We start from the raw sequence: 18186 nt of genomic DNA on the forward strand, positions 1-18186 counted from the left end.
AATTCCCCCTTCAAGACAAAAAAGTACTAAAAACAGACACTTTTGCCTTTTTGAGCTGTAATTTGACCCCCTTAACATGCTTCAAAACTCACCAAACTGAACGCACACATCAGGACTGGCAAAAAGTGTGATCTAATAAAACAAACCTAACCCAAAATCTCAAAATTGCGCTCTAGCGCAATTTTTTAATTTCTATTTATTTTTTATAATTTTTTTTATTTAAAAAAAAAATTTTTTTAATACACTGTAGCACTTTGAGGATGTTTACTCAATGTAAAGTGCTTTTTAAAAATAAAATCTATTATTATTATCATTATTATTATTATTATTATTATATCAGGAGTGGGTATTGACATAAAAAAAAAGGTGCAGAGGTTAATATTTAAGATGCGCATGCGTGCATAAATTATGAATAAGTTGCGCGGTTTACAGAAAAAGTGTACAAGACTCAAAATAATCACAAATGCATTGTAAAATCTTGTTAGGATAATTATAACTATGCGAGGGCTGCAGAAATATGCCCCAAAATACATTGTAACGATATGTAAATAAAACACCCATCCAAAAATACCCATAATGCATTGTTACTGTAACCCAATATTGTTATTTTTTTACATGGGTTCCAACATATATTAATTAATACATTATTCCATCCATTAAATCACCCCAAATGCGTTGTAATTATGATTATATATTGTTCATAGCTGGTTGACATGTTAAAGTGCTGCATAAATATGACTTTTAAGGCCCAAAATAGCCCAAAAATGCTAACCCACTATTGTTAAATAAATCAATACGACAGGGGTTCCGACACATAGATCAAAAATAAGGCATGAAATAGTTCAAAATGCAATGTAATTATGATTCTATATTGCTATATTGTCTATTATCTATTATATATTATCTATGTCAAAAGTGCTGTATGAATGTGACTTTCAAAGCTGTAACCCCATATTGTTATGCATGGTTTAAAAGAACTATTAAAAACGTGATATGATCTTAGACATGGATTAGTCCAAAAAAATGCAACCTCATTATGATTCCATATTAGTATATTCATCATAACTATACAGGTTGCTATGTCATGTTCTGCAAAAAAAAATATGACTCGTATGAAATGAGTTGACACAAAATGCATTGAAGCAATCAGCATGTATTGTTGAACCAGTCATAAGCAGGGGCGCCGAAAAGGGGGGGGGGGGGGGGGGGGGGGTAAAGGAGACGGATTCTAGGGGCCCATGATCAGGGCCGGCCCGTGGCATAGGCCGTATAGGCAAATGCTAAGGGCGCCGTCCATCAGGGGGCGCCACGCCAGTGCCACAAATGTTGGAGAAAAAAAAAGAAAAGTTGGTACTATTATTTCTAAATACAAAAAATAATCCCACGTTAATTAAAATGCAAAGTAAAGCCTATTTAATAGAAATATTAAACGGTGCGCCCCCTCCCTTCCCGTATCATGACTCTTTTTGGACGTCACCACATCAAAAAATCAACACAAGATGTCAAAACGGCCAAAACTGTCAGGTGCCCAGGGAAGAAAAAAGAGAAAAGAAGAGGAGAAACGAGAAAAGACAGAGGTAGCAGGTAGGTAACGTTAGCCTACATGAAATTATTTGTCTGTTACAGAATGTGATAGTAACCTGGCTTTTTAGCATTAAGCTAATGTTACATGATTCGGCAATTGCTAATCAATAGCTAGTTCTGTTTTAACGTCGGGTTAATATTGTGGAGGGGGCTAAATTGTTATGGAAAATAATAATGTAACGTTAGGTAATTACAGTACTCCCACCTTACATTCCTCAGGGACATTTGTATTAGAGCTTTTAAGCAGGTGTTTTTTGTTTACATTATTGCCTTCTGGTTAGCTAATGTTTGCCCTGCAGGTAATAGTCACTTTTCCACCCCTTTATATATTAGGTATAGTTGTAAGTAAAAAAAAAAAAAGGTCAAAGACAAAGCTATTCAGTTTCTTGTGAGTATATACACTTTACTGCCGATGTGTGGGGGGGCGCCACCTAAAATCTTGCCTAGGGCGCCAGATTGGTTAGGGCCGGGCCTGCCCATGATGGAGGGGGGCCCATAATTGTATGCAAAAAAAGCATAAAAAAATGTTGCCGCTGTGTTGGGGGCCCTGTAAAGATTATTTTCATGGGGCCCCAAAATCCCTAGCGGCGCCCCTGGTCATAAGTATGAGGCCTGCTATATATTCATATCAAAAAGGGATGCAAAATTAAGATTTTGTAGTTGCCCAAAAATGCATCGCAACTATTAGCCACATTGTTGAACTAATCATAGACGTAATAGTTGCTATCTATATTAAAAGTGCTGCAAAAAAAAATGGCATAAAAGTGACACAAAATGCAAAAATATATTGTTAAACTGATCATAACTATAAAGGCTGCTATCAAAATGTGATTTTAGGACATAAAATGGTCCTAAATGCATTGTGACTATACGCCCATATTGTCCAAACACACCAAAAACATGAATTTTAAAGCATAAAACTGCATATTGCATAACAACTTACTTTGGCACACAAATATAAAAGTTTTAAAGGCACTGCACTCTAGAAGCCTATAGGTGGATGCTATTTATCTATGGAATGCATGAATAATATGATTCTAAGGCACAAAAAGATACAATAAAAAAAATGACGAAGCCTATATTGCATATATGAAACATAATAATAATAATATTATTTGTCACGGAGCCATGAAACAATCCAGTTCAAATGCATTGACTACAAAATAGTACACATAATAACACATGCATGCAAAAAAAAATATACACTACACGTATTATACTTAAAATAATTCAAAGTTAAAAAATTGAAATTAATGACTTCCTGCATGGTGCAAAAATCCTAATTTTTTTTTACTGTAAATGATGTTAAATAAGCCCCGCCCACTAGCATGTAGTGCCTAATTAGCCTCGAAAGCTTTGCATGCATGATCAACAATATGTGCTCACAGTGTTGCTGAGGCACCTATTAAATATTAACATCAATTATAAATACCACCATATTTCCACACACACACACACGCACACACACGCACACACACCTCGAATGGAAGTGTTCGAAACGACAAAAAACAGAACCAGCGGTGACCCCTGAGAGCAGGGCCGGCCCGTGGCATAGGCCGTATAGGCAAATGCTAAGGGCGCCGTCCATCAGGGGGCGCCACGCCAGTGCCACAAATCTTGGAGAAAAAAAAATAAAAAAGTTGGTACTATTATTTCTAAATACAAAAAATAATCCCACGTTAATTAAAATGCAAAGTAAAGCCTATATAACAGAAATATTATTTGTTATTATTGTTCCCTTCCCGTATCATGACTCTTTTTGGACGTCACCACATCAAAAAAATCAACACAAGATGTCAAAACGGCCAAAACTGTCAGGTGCCCAGGGAAGAAAAAAAGAGAAAAGAAGAGGAGGAGAAACGAGAAAAAGACAAGAGGTAGCAGGTAGGTAACGTTAGCCTACATGAAATTATTTGTCTGTTACAGAATGTGATAGTAACCTGGCTTTTTAGCATTAAGCTAATGTTACATGATTCGGCAATTGCTAATCAATAAATAGCTAGTTCTGTTTTAACGTCGGGTTAATATTGTGGAGGGGGCTAAATTGTTATGGAAAATAATAATGTAACGTTAGGTAATTACAGTACTCCCACCTTACATTCCTCAGGGACATTTGTATTAGATCTTTTAAGCAGGTGTTTTTTGTTTACATTGAGATTAGTGTTTTTTGTTTACATTACATTAGAGGTGACAGAGCTTTCGCCGTTGCTGCTCCCAAGCTCTGGAACGACCTAGCCCTGAGTGTTAGACAAGCCTCCTCTCTTCCTGTTTTTAAATCTCTCTTAAAAACATACTTTTATTCCATGGCTTTTAACACTGAGTGATATCCATCCTGCAATGGCGCCCCATAATACACCTGCTGTGAACCTGTTTTTATGTTTTTATGTTTTTATTAATTCTATTTTAATTATTTATTTTTTATCGTGGTCTGTTTGCGTTGTGTTGTGTTTGCTCGGTACTCGTTTTATCTTTTAACCTGCTCATTGTACAGCACTTTGGCTACCCCTGTGGTAAATTTTAAATGTGCTTTATAAATAAAGTTGATTTGATTTGATTTGATTTGATTGTTATTGCCTTCCGGTTAGCTAATGTTTGCCCTGCAGGTAATAGTCACTTTTCCACCCCTTTATATATTAGGTATAGTTGTAAGCCTAGTTGTTAAAGTGCACATCATTAATGTTAATTAAGCAATATGTATGTAAAAAATATTGTATTTCATATATTCATTTTTTTATTTTTTGCATTCATTTATTTATTCATATTTTTTTTTTAAATCTTGTTAACTATTCTGATTGTTAATTTGCTTTCTTTAAGTAAAAAAAAAAGGTCAAAGACAAAGCTATTCGGTTTCTTGTGAGTATATACACTTCACTGCCGATGTGTGGGGGGGGGCGCCACCTAAAATCTTGCCTAGGGCGCCAGATTGGTTAGGGCCGGGCCTGCCTGAGAGGTCAGCAGCACATGTTTTTTTTCTTCCCAGCAGACAGTGAAGGCAACACATTACAAACTCCAGTCAGCTTATTTTGGTTTTAGTTGACTTACCTTGTTGTGGTTCCTCCGTGAGTTCTCTTGGGGTGCATGCGGGACCACGTCGCCTCCAGTCTGGTACGCTTCGTCTTGGTCTTCTGGTCCATTTCAGGGGAAAAACGAGGGGGAGCTGATCCAAGTTCAAAGTCAGGTCCGCCGACCCTCTTTTGTAAGACCTTCTTTATTCCAGTCTGGGATAGGAGCGAGCGAGCGAGAGGGGGGGAGAGAGAGAGAGAGAGCGAGAGCTGAAGGATTAATAGTTTAATAACTCCCCAGTTTATGATTGTAATTATTATCAATGAGGGTGTTGTACTTTATGACAATCTCAATATGTTGACACGCCACAAAAGGTGCTTTCGCTGACCTTATGTTTCATGGATCTTTGACCTTTGACCCCCTTAAGACCACATATGCCGCCCTCTTGACTCTTGGCGGTAAAATGAGCCCGTTTGTGACAAAGAAGCTTTGTTTTTGGGAAGGAGGGGTGCGAAGACATGTAGGACCCCCCCCCCCCCCCCCCCTCCTCTCACTTTAAATGATGTATGTCAATATAATTTAGTGCATATGAGGATTTTTTTTTTTTTTTTTTTTTTTACTGCAATGTGATAAAAAAAAACTGCTTTTCCTGTCTGGTTTTGGATTTCAAAAGATGGCAATATATTAATTTTGGCACCCATGGGTGGTCCTCCTGGTATGTAGCTCTTATCAGCGGTCGCCCGGCACCCGCTTTCTCCCCCCCCCCCCCAACAGAAATAACGTCTCATTTGTGGATAAACAATCAAAGCACAATTTGTAGAAAAATGTATTTACACTCACTAAAATTGTGCATTTCTTGAAAAAAAATAAAATCACAATATTTAAGCCATATTTGGGTTAAATGTTGTGTTAAAAATAAATTTAAGCCAACATTATTTTCATCAACCAAAATTGTATTGTTATCAATATGCACATGCATGTACATAACGGTAATATATAGCCTATAGTGGAATACACACGTAAATTAACTAATTTTGTACATAATTTAACGAGGGATGTCCAATAATGGCTTTTTGCCGATGTCCCGATATTGTCCAACTCTTTAATTACCGATACCGATATCAACCGATATATACAGTCGTGGAATTTTAACACATTATGCCTAATTTGGACAACCAGGTATGGTGAAGATAAGGTACTTTAAAAAAATAAAAAATAATAATAAAATAAGATAAATAAATTAAAAATATTTTCTTGAATAAAAAAAGAAAGTAAAACAATATAAAAACAGTTACATAGAAACTAGTAATGAATGAAAATGAGTAAAATGAAGTGTTAAAGGTTAGTACTATTAGTGGACCAGCAGTGTGTGCTTACGGACTGTATCCCTTGCAGACTGTATTGATATATATTGATATATAATGTAGGAACCTACCACAAAATTAATAACAGAAAGAAACAACCCTTTTGTGTGAATGAGTGTAAATGGGGGAGGGAGTTTTTTTTGGGGTTGGTGCACTAATTGTAAGTGTATCTTGTGTTTTTTTTATGTTGATTTAATAAAAAACAAACAAAAAAAACAAACAAAAAAACCCCGACACCGATAATTTCCGATATTACATTTTAACGCATTTTATCGGACATCTCTAAATTTAACCCGATAATATTAATTTCAATAGTATATGTAAGTGTATTTGAGTAAAAATGAAATGTATGCCAATTTGATGGCCTAACAATAAGAGTAAAACATCTAAGACTTAAATAAAAATACCAATCTGACTCAATGTTGACCTAAAATATTATTGTAAAAAAATAATTAATAATTAAACACAAAATATGCTAAAAAGAATAATACATTTGAACCAAAAAAATAATAATTTTATCAGAAAAAATAAAATAACGCTACATTACAAAAAACATAATTTATACCAACATGAATAAAATATAATATATTGTACAAAACTTAAGGATTTTACCATATGTTGCATATTCGTGCAAATTTAAATGTACTCAAATGCTAATTCCCCCCCCAAATTCGGACTTTAATTCTTACCACAAGATATAAAAAAATAACCCAAAGTGGGACAATATTGCCTGCACACAAGTTGTACCTAAATACACGAAACATTTAGATGACGTGTTTTTATGCCAAAACAAACAAAACAACCCTACAAAAACAATTTTTAAAAAATCATTCATTTACAAGTGTGTCATTTTTACACGTCACGGAGGTGACTTTTGATCACATTAGCGCGTGCAACGGGACTACGCGGCGTGCCAAAACGGAGGTAAGAATTGCAGAAATATTCTTGCGGTGTACAAAAAGCTGCAGCATAAACAAACATGACAATGAAGACATTTGAGTGACAGACTGCTGTCACACCAGGACCAATCTGACTAAATGTTGACCTAAAATATTATTGTAAACACTAAATGCCTGCAAAAAAAATAAAATAATTCAACACAAAATATGCTAAAAAGAATAATACATTTGAACCAAAAAAAAAAAAAATGTAAATAACGCTACATTACAAAAAACATAATTTATAGCAACATGAATAAAATATAATATATTGTACACAACTTAAGTATTTTACCATATGTTGCATATTCGTGCAAATTTAAATTGACTAAAATGCACATTTTTTCCCCCCCAAATTCGGACTTTAATGCTTATCACAAGATATAAAAAAATAACCCAAAGTGGGACACAAGTTGTACCTAAATACACGAAACATTTAGATGAAATGTAGCCAAAACGTGTTTTTATGCCAAAACAAACAAAACAACCCTACAAAAAACATTTTTAAAAAATCATTCATTTCCAAGTGTGTCATTTTTACACGTCACGGAGGTGACTTTTGACCACATTAGCGCGTGCAACTACACGGCGCGCCAAAACGGAGGTAAGAATTGCAGAAATATTCTTGCGGTGTACAAAAAGCTGCAGCATAAACAAACATGACAATGAAGACATTTGAGTGACAGACTGCTGTCACACCAGGACCAATCTGACTAAATGTTGACCTAAAATATTATTGTAAACACTAAATGCCTGCAAAAAAAATAAAATAATTTAACACAAAATATGCTAAAAAGAATAATACATTTGAACCAAAAAAAAAAAAAATGTAAATAACGCTACATTACAAAAAACATAATTTATACCAACATGAATAAAATATAATATATTGTACACAACTTAAGGATTTTACCATATGTTGCATATTCGTGCAAATTTAAATTGACTAAAATGCACATTTCCCCCCCCCCAAATTCGGACTTTAATGCTTACCACAAGATATAAAAAAATAACCCAAAGTGGGACACAAGTTGTACCTAAATACACGAAACATTTAGATGAAATGTAGCCAAAACGTGTTTTTATGCCAAAACAAACAAAACAACCCTACCAAAAACCATTTTTTTTTAAATCATTCATTTCCAAGTGTGTCATTTTTCCACGCCACGGAGGTGACTTTTGACCACATTAGCGCGTGAAACGGGACTACGCGGCGCGCCAAAACGGAGGTAAGAATTGCAGAAATATTCTTGCGGTGTACAAAAAGCTGCAGCATAAACAAACATGACAATGAAGACATTTGAGTGACAGACTGCTGTCACACCAGGACCAATCTGACTAAATGTTGACCTAAAATATAATTGTAAACACTAAATGCCTGCAAAAAAAAATAAAATAATTTAACACAAAATATGCTAAAAAGAATAATACATTTGAACCAAAAAAAAAATAATGTAAATAACGCTACATTACAAAAAACATAATTTATAGCAACATGAATAAAATATAATATATTGTACACAACTTAAGGATTTTACCATATGTTGCATATTCGTGCAAATTTAAATGTACTCAAATGCACATTCCCCCCCCCCAAATTCGGACTTTAATGCTTACCACAAGATATAAAAAAATAACCCAAAGTGGGACACAAGTTGTACCTAAATACACGAAACATTTAGATGAAATGTAGCCAAAACGTGTTTTTATGCCAAAACAAACAAAACAACCCTACAAAAAACTTTTTTTTAAAAATCATTCATTTCCAAGTGTGTCATTTTTACACGCCACGGAGGTGACTTTTGATCACGTGCAACGGTACTACACGGCGCGTCAAACGGAGGTAGGAATTCCAGAAATATTCTTGCGGTGTACAAAAGCTGCAGCATAAACAAACATGACAATGAAGACATTTGAATGACAGACTGCTGTCACACCGGGGACCAATCTGACTAAATGTTGACCTAAAATATTATTGTAAACACTAAATGCCTGCAAAAAAAATAAAATAATTTAACACAAAATATGCTAAAAAGAATAATACATTTGAACCAAAAAAAAAAAAATGTAAATAACGCTACATTACAAAAAACATAATTTATAGCAACATGAATAAAATATAATATATTGTACACAACTTAAGGATTTTACCATATGTTGCATATTCGTGCAAATTTAAATTGACTAAAATGCACATTTCCCCCCCCCAAATTCGGACTTTAATGCTTACCACAAGATATAAAAAAATAACCCAAAGTGGGACACAAGTTGTACCTAAATACACGAAACATTTAGATGAAATGTAGCCAAAACGTGTTTTTATGCCAAAACAAACAAAACAACCCTACAAAAAACTTTTTTTTTTAAATCATTCATTTCCAAGTGTGTCATTTTTACACGCCACGGAGGTGACTTTTGATCACGTGCAACGGGACTACGCGGCGCGCCAAAACGGAGGTAAGAATTGCAGAAATATTCTTGCGGTGTACAAAAAGCTGCAGCATAAACAAACATGACAATGAAGACATTTGAGTGACAGACTGCTGTCACACCAGGACCAATCTGACTAAATGTTGACCTAAAATATAATTGTAAACACTAAATGCCTGCAAAAAAAATAATAATAATTTAACACAAAATATGCTAAAAAGAATAATACATTTGAACCAAAAAAAAAAAAATGTAAATAACGCTACATTACAAAAACATAATTTATACCAACATGAATAAAATATAATATATTGTACAAAACGTAAGGATTTTACCATATGTTGCATATTCGTGCAAATTTAAATGTACTAAAATGCACATTTCCCCCCCCCCCCAAATTCGGACTTTAATGCTTACCACAAGATATAAAAAAATAACCCAAAGTGGGACAATGTTGCCTGCACACAAGTTGTACCTCAATACACGAACAATTTAGATGAAATAGCCAAAACGTGTTTTTATGCCAAAACAAACAAAACAACCCTACAAAAACCATTTTTAAAAAATCATTCATTTACAAGTGTGTCATTTTTACACGTCACGGTGGTGCCTTTTGATCACATTAGCGCGTGCAAACGGAGGTAAGAATTGCAGAAATATTCTTGCAGTGTACAAAAAGCTGCAGCATAAACAAACATGACAATGAAGACATTTGAGTGACAGACTGCTGTCACACCAGGACCAATCTGACTAAATGTTGACCTAAAATATTATTGTAAACACTAAATGCCTGCAAAAAAAATAAAATAATTTAACACAAAATATGCTAAAAAGAATAATACATTTGAACCAAAAAAAAAAAAAATGTAAATAACGCTACATTACAAAAAACATAATTTATAGCAACATGAATAAAATATAATATATTGTACAAAACTTAAGTATTTTACCATATGTTGCATATTCGTGCAAATTTAAATTTACTAAAATGCACATTTTTTCCCCCCCAAATTCGGACTTTAATGCTTACCACAAGATATAAAAAAATAACCCAAAGTGGGACACAAGTTGTACCTAAATACACGAAACATTTAGATGAAATGTAGCCAAAACGTGTTTTTATGCCAAAACAAACAAAACAACCCTACAAAAAACTTTTTTTTTTAAATCATTAATTTCCAAGTGTGTCATTTTTACACGCCACTGAGGTGACTTCTGATCACGTGCAACGGGACTACGCGGCGCGCCAAAACGGAGGTAAGAATTGCAGAAATATTCTTGCGGTGTACAAAAAGCTGCAGCAGAAACAAACATGACAATGAAGACATTTGAGTGACAGACTGCTGTCACACCAGGACCAATCTGACTAAATGTTGACCTAAAATATTATTGTAAACACTAAATGCCTGCAAAAAAAAAAAAATAATTTAACACAAAATATGCTAAAAAGAATAATACATTTGAACCAAAAAAAAAAAAAATGTAAATAACACTACATTACAAAAAACATAATTTATAGCAACATGAATAAAATATAATATATTGTACACAACTTAAGGATTTTACCATATGTTGCATATCCGTGCAAATTTAAATTTACTAAAATGCACATTTTTTCCCCCCCAAATTCGGACTTTAATGCTTACCACAAGATATAAAAAAATAACCCAAAGTGGGACACAAGTTGTACCTAAATACACGAAACATTTAGATGAAATGTAGCCAAAACGTGTTTTTATGCCAAAACAAACAAAACAACCCTACAAAAAACTTTTTTTTTTAAATCATTAATTTCCAAGTGTGTCATTTTTACACGCCACTGAGGTGACTTCTGATCACGTGCAACGGGACTACGCGGCGCGCCAAAACGGAGGTAAGAATTGCAGAAATATTCTTGCGGTGTACAAAAAGCTGCAGCAGAAACAAACATGACAATGAAGACATTTGAGTGACAGACTGCTGTCACACCAGGACCAATCTGACTAAATGTTGACCTAAAATATTATTGTAAACACTAAATGCCTGCAAAAAAAAAAAAATAATTTAACACAAAATATGCTAAAAAGAATAATACATTTGAACCAAAAAAAAAAAAAATGTAAATAACACTACATTACAAAAAACATAATTTATAGCAACATGAATAAAATATAATATATTGTACACAACTTAAGGATTTTACCATATGTTGCATATCCGTGCAAATTTAAATTTACTAAAATGCACATTTTTTCCCCCCCAAATTCGGACTTTAATGCTTACCACAAGATATAAAAAAATAACCCAAAGTGGGACACAAGTTGTACCTAAATACACGAAACATTTAGATGAAATGTAGCCAAAACGTGTTTTTATGCCAAAACAAACAAAACAACCCTACAAAAAACATTTTTTTAAAATAATTAATTTCCAAGTGTGTCATTTTTACACGTCACGGTGGTGCCTTTTGATCACATTAGCGCGTGCAACGGAGGTAGGAATTGCAGAAATATTCTTGCGGTGTACAAAAAGCTGCAGCATAAACAAACATGACAATGAAGACATTTGAGTGACAGACTGCTGTCACACCGGGGACCAGTCAAAAAAAAAATGTGCGTGCGCGCGCGCGCGCGTGATCCGTCTGTGAACTTGAGCTCAGTTGCACGCACGCAGACTGGTGTGTGTGCGTGTGTGTGTGAAACCATCCATCTTTAAGCTGATGGTAAATAACAGTTGACAGGTGAAACACACACACACACACACACACACACACACACACATGATGATTAGAGCTGAAATGAAGTGGAAGGTGCAGATGCTCAAGTGTTGCAAAGGCATTTTTTAATTTTTTTTTTTTAAGTTAAAATGTAGAAAACGCGCATGTGCGTAAAACTGTAATAATTTAATGTAATTTGGCATTATGGCTTAAATTTAAAATTTGGAATCTCCAGTAAAAGTTGGGCTGTTAAAGAAGGCAATATAATAAATTCAAATGTTTTTTTTTCGTTGTTGTTAATGACGTGTTTGCAGGCCCGGCCCTAACCAATCTGGCGCCCTAGGCAAGATTTTAGGTGGCGCCCCCCCCCCTCCCCACATCGGCAGTGAAGTGTATATACTCACAAGAACCCGAATAGCTTTGTCTTTGACCTTTTTTTTTTTTTTTTTTTTACTTACAACTATACCTAATATATAAAGGGGTGGAAAAGTGACTATTACCTGCAGGGCAAACATTAGCTAACCAGAAGGCAATAACAATGTAAACAAAAAACACCTGCTTAAGAGATCTAATACAAATGTCCCTGAGGAATGTAAGGTGGGAGTACTGTAATTACCTAACGTTACATTATTATTTTCCATAACAATTTAGCCCCCTCCACAATATTAACCCGACGTTAAAACAGAATTGATTAGCAATTGCCGAGTCATGTGACATTAGCTTAATGCTAAAAAAGCCAGGTTACTATCACATTCTGTAACAGACAAATAATTTCATGTAGGCTAACGTTACCTACCTGCTACCTCTTGTCTTTTTCTCGTTTCTCCTCCTCTTCTTTTCTCTTTTTTTCTTCCCTGGGCACCTGACAAGTTTTGGCCGTTTTGACATCTTGTGTTGATTTTTTTGATGTGGTGACGTCCAAAGAGAGTCATGATACGGGAAGGGAGGGGGCGCACCGTGCGGGGGGAAGGGGCGTAATGTTGTAACAAATAATATTTCTATTAAATAGGCTTTACTTTGCATTTTAATTAACGTGAGATTATTTTGTTGTATTTAGAAATAATAGAAACAACTTTTTTTTTTCTCCAACATTTGTGGCACTGGCGTGGCGCCCCCTAACGGACGGCGCCCTTAGCATGTGCCTATACGGCCTATGCCACGGGCCGGCCCTGCGTGTTTGCACCTAAAATGTCCATTTTTTGAAAGGGGAGTTGCGCATTTTGGAGCGTCCGACTCGTCTCCGCCGCGCCAGACGCGGACTGGAGTGCGACCCGCAACTTTGCGAGTCCCAACTTTTTGTAGTTGCGACGGGCTCGACTCCGGGAGGGGGAGGGGGGGCGGAACCCTGCTGGGCCCCTCGGCTGAACGGCAGCCAATCGGCCTCGTCCGCCGAGCTGCCAGTCACCCAAATCCGTCCAATACCCGCGGTGCCATTTCTAAAGCGCGTCCCCGGTCCCCCCCGCCCCCCCAACTGCGCGCTCCAACTGTTGTGTGTTCTGCCAGGCGCTGGAGGACAGAGTGAAGGGGGGAAAAGTGGAGTTAGGAGCCGGACAAAAGAACTTATAGAGCCCCCTTATATCATATTTCCATAGTTTTGGCGCGCCATGGACCGGTGCGAGTAGTCATGGAAGCCGCTTTGAGCAAGAGGAACCCCGCGTTAAGATTAGCGGACTTGGCGGCGACCCAAGCGCACAACATGACGGGCTTCCCGGGGCTGGGGGGCCACCACCCGCTCTCCCACCATGCCCACCTCCACCCGGGGGAGCTGGCCAACGACCCCGGCGTGGCGCTCACTCCATTCGGACCGGAGCACATGGCCCAGACCGGTGCTGTCAAGCTCAGCCCCTCGCAGCACATCCAAAGTCACCACCAGGCGCAGAGCGCGGCGGCTGCGGCTGCGGCGGTAGCGGCGTCGTTCGCTCCGGCTCAGAGCACCGTGGGCTTCCCCGGCGTGGGCCACCCTTACCCGAGCAGCCGGGACTTGATCCTCAGGAGAGAGCTGTCCGCCTCCGCCATGCACGCCCTCGGCGACCAGTCCGCCTCCTCCCCGCATCACCACCACCACCACCACGGCGTCTTCATCGCCCCAACAGGTGCGTACGGCCACGCGGAGAGCGGGGGCCTTTTCCCGGGGCTCCACGAGCAAACGTCCCCTCACACCCAGATGCGCCTGGGTCTGCCGGGGGACATCTACGCCCGGGCGGACCACTTCGCATCCAGGCAGGACCACTACGCGGCCTCCGCGCTGCACGGCTACAACCCCGCCGGCGCGCCCCACGGCCCCGCGGGGGCCTTCCTGCGGTACATGCGGCAGCCAATCAAGCAGGAGCTCATCTGCAAGTGGGTCGAGCCGGAGCAGCAGAGCCACGGGAAGACCTGCTCCAAGACCTACAGCACCATGCACGAGCTGGTCAACCACGTCACGGTGGAGCACGTCGGCGGGCCCGAGCAGAGCACCCACGTCTGCTTCTGGGAGGAGTGCCCGCGGGAGGGGAAGGCGTTCAAGGCCAAGTACAAACTCATCAACCACATCCGAGTGCACACCGGGGAGAAACCCTTCCCCTGTCCCTTCCCGGGCTGCGGGAAGGTCTTTGCGCGCTCGGAGAACCTCAAGATCCACAAGAGAACTCACACAGGTAATGCGTAATTACGCACACAAACATTTGCACGCATGATTGATTAATTGAGACTTTTATTAGTAGATTGCTCATATTCTGTACAATATAACACCCCAATAAGTTTTTCAACTTCTTTAAGTCGGGGGTCCACGTCCATCCATTCACTTTTCTTCCATTAAAAACGTGACAAACGTGGTTTACATTGCGCTTTTACGCACCGACTGCATATTAAACACGTCATTGCTTTCTTGAGTAAAGTTGTGCAACTCGCAATAATCGCGCCTCTGGGCTACGATACTGCCACGTGACCCCGAAAGGGACAAGCGGTAGGAAAATGGATGGATGCAAAAACGTTAAAAAAAAAAAAAAAAAAAAAAAAAATTATTACACGAAAATGCAAAAAAACAACAACACTTGGACGTGGCAATGCGCATGCGCACCATATATGCATACATCGTGTTTACGCGTGGGGTTGCAGCACACTCCACACCACTCAGTGCCAGGGCCGGCCCGTGGCATAGGCCGTATAGGCAAATGCTAAGGGCGCCGTCCATTAGGGGGCGCCACGCCAGTGCCACAAATGTTGGAGAAAAAATAAAATAAAATAAAAAAAAGTTGGTACTATTTCTAAATACAAAAAAATAATCCCACGTTAATTAAAATGCAAAGTAAAGCCTATTTAATAGAAATATTATTTGTTACAACATTACGCCCCCTCCCTTCCCGTATCATGACTCTTTTTGGACGTCACCACATCGAAAAATCAACACAAGATGTCAAAACGGCCAAAACTGTCAGGTGCCCAGGGAAGAAAAAAGAGAAAAGAAGAGGAGGAGAAACGAGAAAAAGACAGAAGTAGCAGGTAGGTAACGTTAGCCTACATGAAATTATTTGTCTGTTACAGAATGTGATAGTAACCCGGCTTTTTAGCATTAAGCTAATGCTACATGAGTCGGCAATTGCTAATCAATTCTGTTTTAACGTCGGGTTAATATTGTGGAGGGGGCTAAATTGTTATGGAAAATAATAATGTAACGTTAGGTAATTACAGTACTCCCACCTTACATTCCTCAGGGACATTTGTATTAGATCTTTTAAGCAGGTGTTTTTTGTTTACATTGTTATTGCCTTCTGGTTAGCTAATGTTTGCCCTGCAGGTAATAGTCACTTTTCCACCCCTTTATATATTAGGTATAGTTGTAAGTAAAAAAAAAAAAAAAGGTCACAGACAAAGCTATTCGGGTTCTTGTGAGTATATACACTTCACTGCCGATGTGGGGGGGCGCCACCTAAAATCTTGCCTAGGGCGCCAGATTGGTTAGGGCCGGGCCTGCTCAGTGCACACACACTCACACACACACAACACACACACAGGGGGCCTTCAGGCATGTTACATGTGTTCACACTGTAAAAAGGTGTGTGTGTGTGTGTTTATGCTTTCAAGATGTTAAAAAAAAGTGCTCTGCTTGTGTCCACTAAAAAAAAAAAAAAAAAAAAAAAAAGGTGAGAAGCCCTTCAAGTGCGAGTTTGAAGGCTGTGACCGGAAGTTCGCCAACAGCAGCGACCGGAAGAAGCACTCCCACGTGCACACGTCCGACAAGCCGTACTACTGCAAGGTGCGCGGCTGCGACAAGTCCTACACGCACCCGAGCTCCCTGCGCAAGCACATGAAGGTGCACTGCAAGTCGCCCACACCACCCGCCACCACCACCAGCACCACCACCTTCATCCCCTCCACGCACCCGCTGGGGGAGCCCCTCTCGCCGGACGTGCAGCAGCGGAGCCGCTCGACCGCCGACATCTCCCCGCAGGTCACCAACCTGAACGAGTGGTACGTGTGTCAGGGCAGCGGCGTGGGGGGCGGGGGGGTGCAGCCACACCATCATCATCATCACCATCCTCACCAGCAGCATCAGCATCATCAGCATCATCAGCACCACCTGCACTCCCCCTCCAGCGAGGCGCCCACGTCAGAGTCGGAAGATGAGGACGCGTTCAGGGACTCGGACCCCAGGACTATGCTATGATTGACCAACAACAACAACAGAAAAAAAAAAAAAAAAAAAAAAACTTAAAAGAGGAGATTCCAAATAAATTAACATTTTTTTTTTCATATTAAAAAGGTCATACAGCAATATTAAAAAAAAAAGCAGTCCAACAAGTGTCCTACATTTAGTGTGCTTCTTCTGGGCCACCGAGGTAGAATTTTTGATAAAAACTCCCAAGGGTTCCTTTTTGTAATATTTAAGAGCTATTTAAGTCTATATTTTATGCAAAAGGAAAAGTCCCAAGAGACCCCAGATGTTTAAAAAAAAAAAGACAGGCTTGGTTGTAAATATGTTTGTGATATCATGTGTTGTTTTTTTAATTGTTATAATTGTAATTTATTCACTGGTTTTTAAATGTTGGAAATGACAAAAGCACCAAAGATTCATATTAATAATAATAATAATAATAATAATAATAAAACAATTTTTTTGGTGATGCCCTATAGTAACCTGCTGATACTTTTTGGTAACTTTTTGCTGATTTTTTTGTAATTATTATTATTATATATATATATATATATATATAAAAAAAAGAAGAATTTTTTTCCAAACAAAAAATGACTTGAATAGGCTGTGTAATGTGAATTTTTTATCTTTTTTTTTAATCTCTCGCATGCCTTGTTTTGTTTTGTTTTTTTGTTAAAAAAAAAAGTGACTTGTTGAGGTGCGTGGTGCCATTTGGATATGATGGATATTTAAAAAAAAAAAAAAAAAAAGATGGGTTACGAATGTGCAACTCTTTGATGTTCAAAATGGTATTTACAATATTAAAAAAAAAAAAACAATAATGCAAAAATAAATACCACAGCGTAATGTTTAACTCATGTGTCACATGGTTATTATTGTTATAATGGAAGAAATGATTTATTTTTTGGGAATTTAGTAAATCTCACCTTAAAAGATGTTTTTTTTGGGGCGGGTGGTGGGGGGGACCTGCGGGGCAAAAAACAGAATATAAATCAACATACATCAGATATTATTTCTATTTCTTGCATTATTAAGGCCTAGTGTGTGTGCGCGCCAGGGGGCCTTTTTACGCACCGCTTCAAAGGGCTGCAGAAGCCCCGCACAGGAAGGCTGCTTGGCCGCTTGGAGGCCCTTCGTGGCCGAGGAAGGTGTTCTAAATAAAAATAAATAATAAAATAAATAACAATAACGCAAAAAAAACAACAACTCATTATTACGATGGCTTTGCATTATTAGTGTATTTCCTTTCTTGCATGCACGTTATTACCGTTATAGGAAATAAATACCATTTAAAAATAATGACAAAATACATAAATATAAGGACTGCAAATACATTACTTGGAACAAAACTCCGAGTTTAAAATATAACACTATATTAAAAGTCAAATAACACTTGCAATGTGGCCTTTTCTCTCTTTACTGTATCTCTTCTGGAAATAATTAAAAACAAAAACAAATCATACTTTTAAAAAAAAAATCCTACTTGCATTTTGTTTTATGGCTTCATTAAAAATGTCTTAAAAATCCAATCCAATCCAC

General features: G+C 38.0%; 1 protein-coding gene across 1 annotated transcript; it reads left to right on the forward strand.

Annotated features, from left to right (window-relative positions):
* Nucleotides 1-13524: 13524 nt before the first annotated feature.
* On the forward strand, nt 13525-17590 carry zic5 (zic family member 5 (odd-paired homolog, Drosophila)). The gene is made up of 2 exons (XM_061970734.1): nt 13525-14650; nt 16136-17590. The coding sequence occupies exons 1-2, from the start codon at nt 13639-13641 to the stop codon at nt 16657-16659; spliced, it is 1536 nt and encodes a 511-aa protein (XP_061826718.1). The 5' UTR covers nt 13525-13638; the 3' UTR covers nt 16660-17590.
* The last annotated feature ends 596 nt before the right edge of the window (nt 17591-18186 follow it).

Source organism: Nerophis lumbriciformis, linkage group LG13, assembly GCF_033978685.3.
Source record: "Nerophis lumbriciformis linkage group LG13, RoL_Nlum_v2.1, whole genome shotgun sequence".
Classification (NCBI taxonomy): Eukaryota; Metazoa; Chordata; class Actinopteri; order Syngnathiformes; family Syngnathidae; genus Nerophis; species Nerophis lumbriciformis.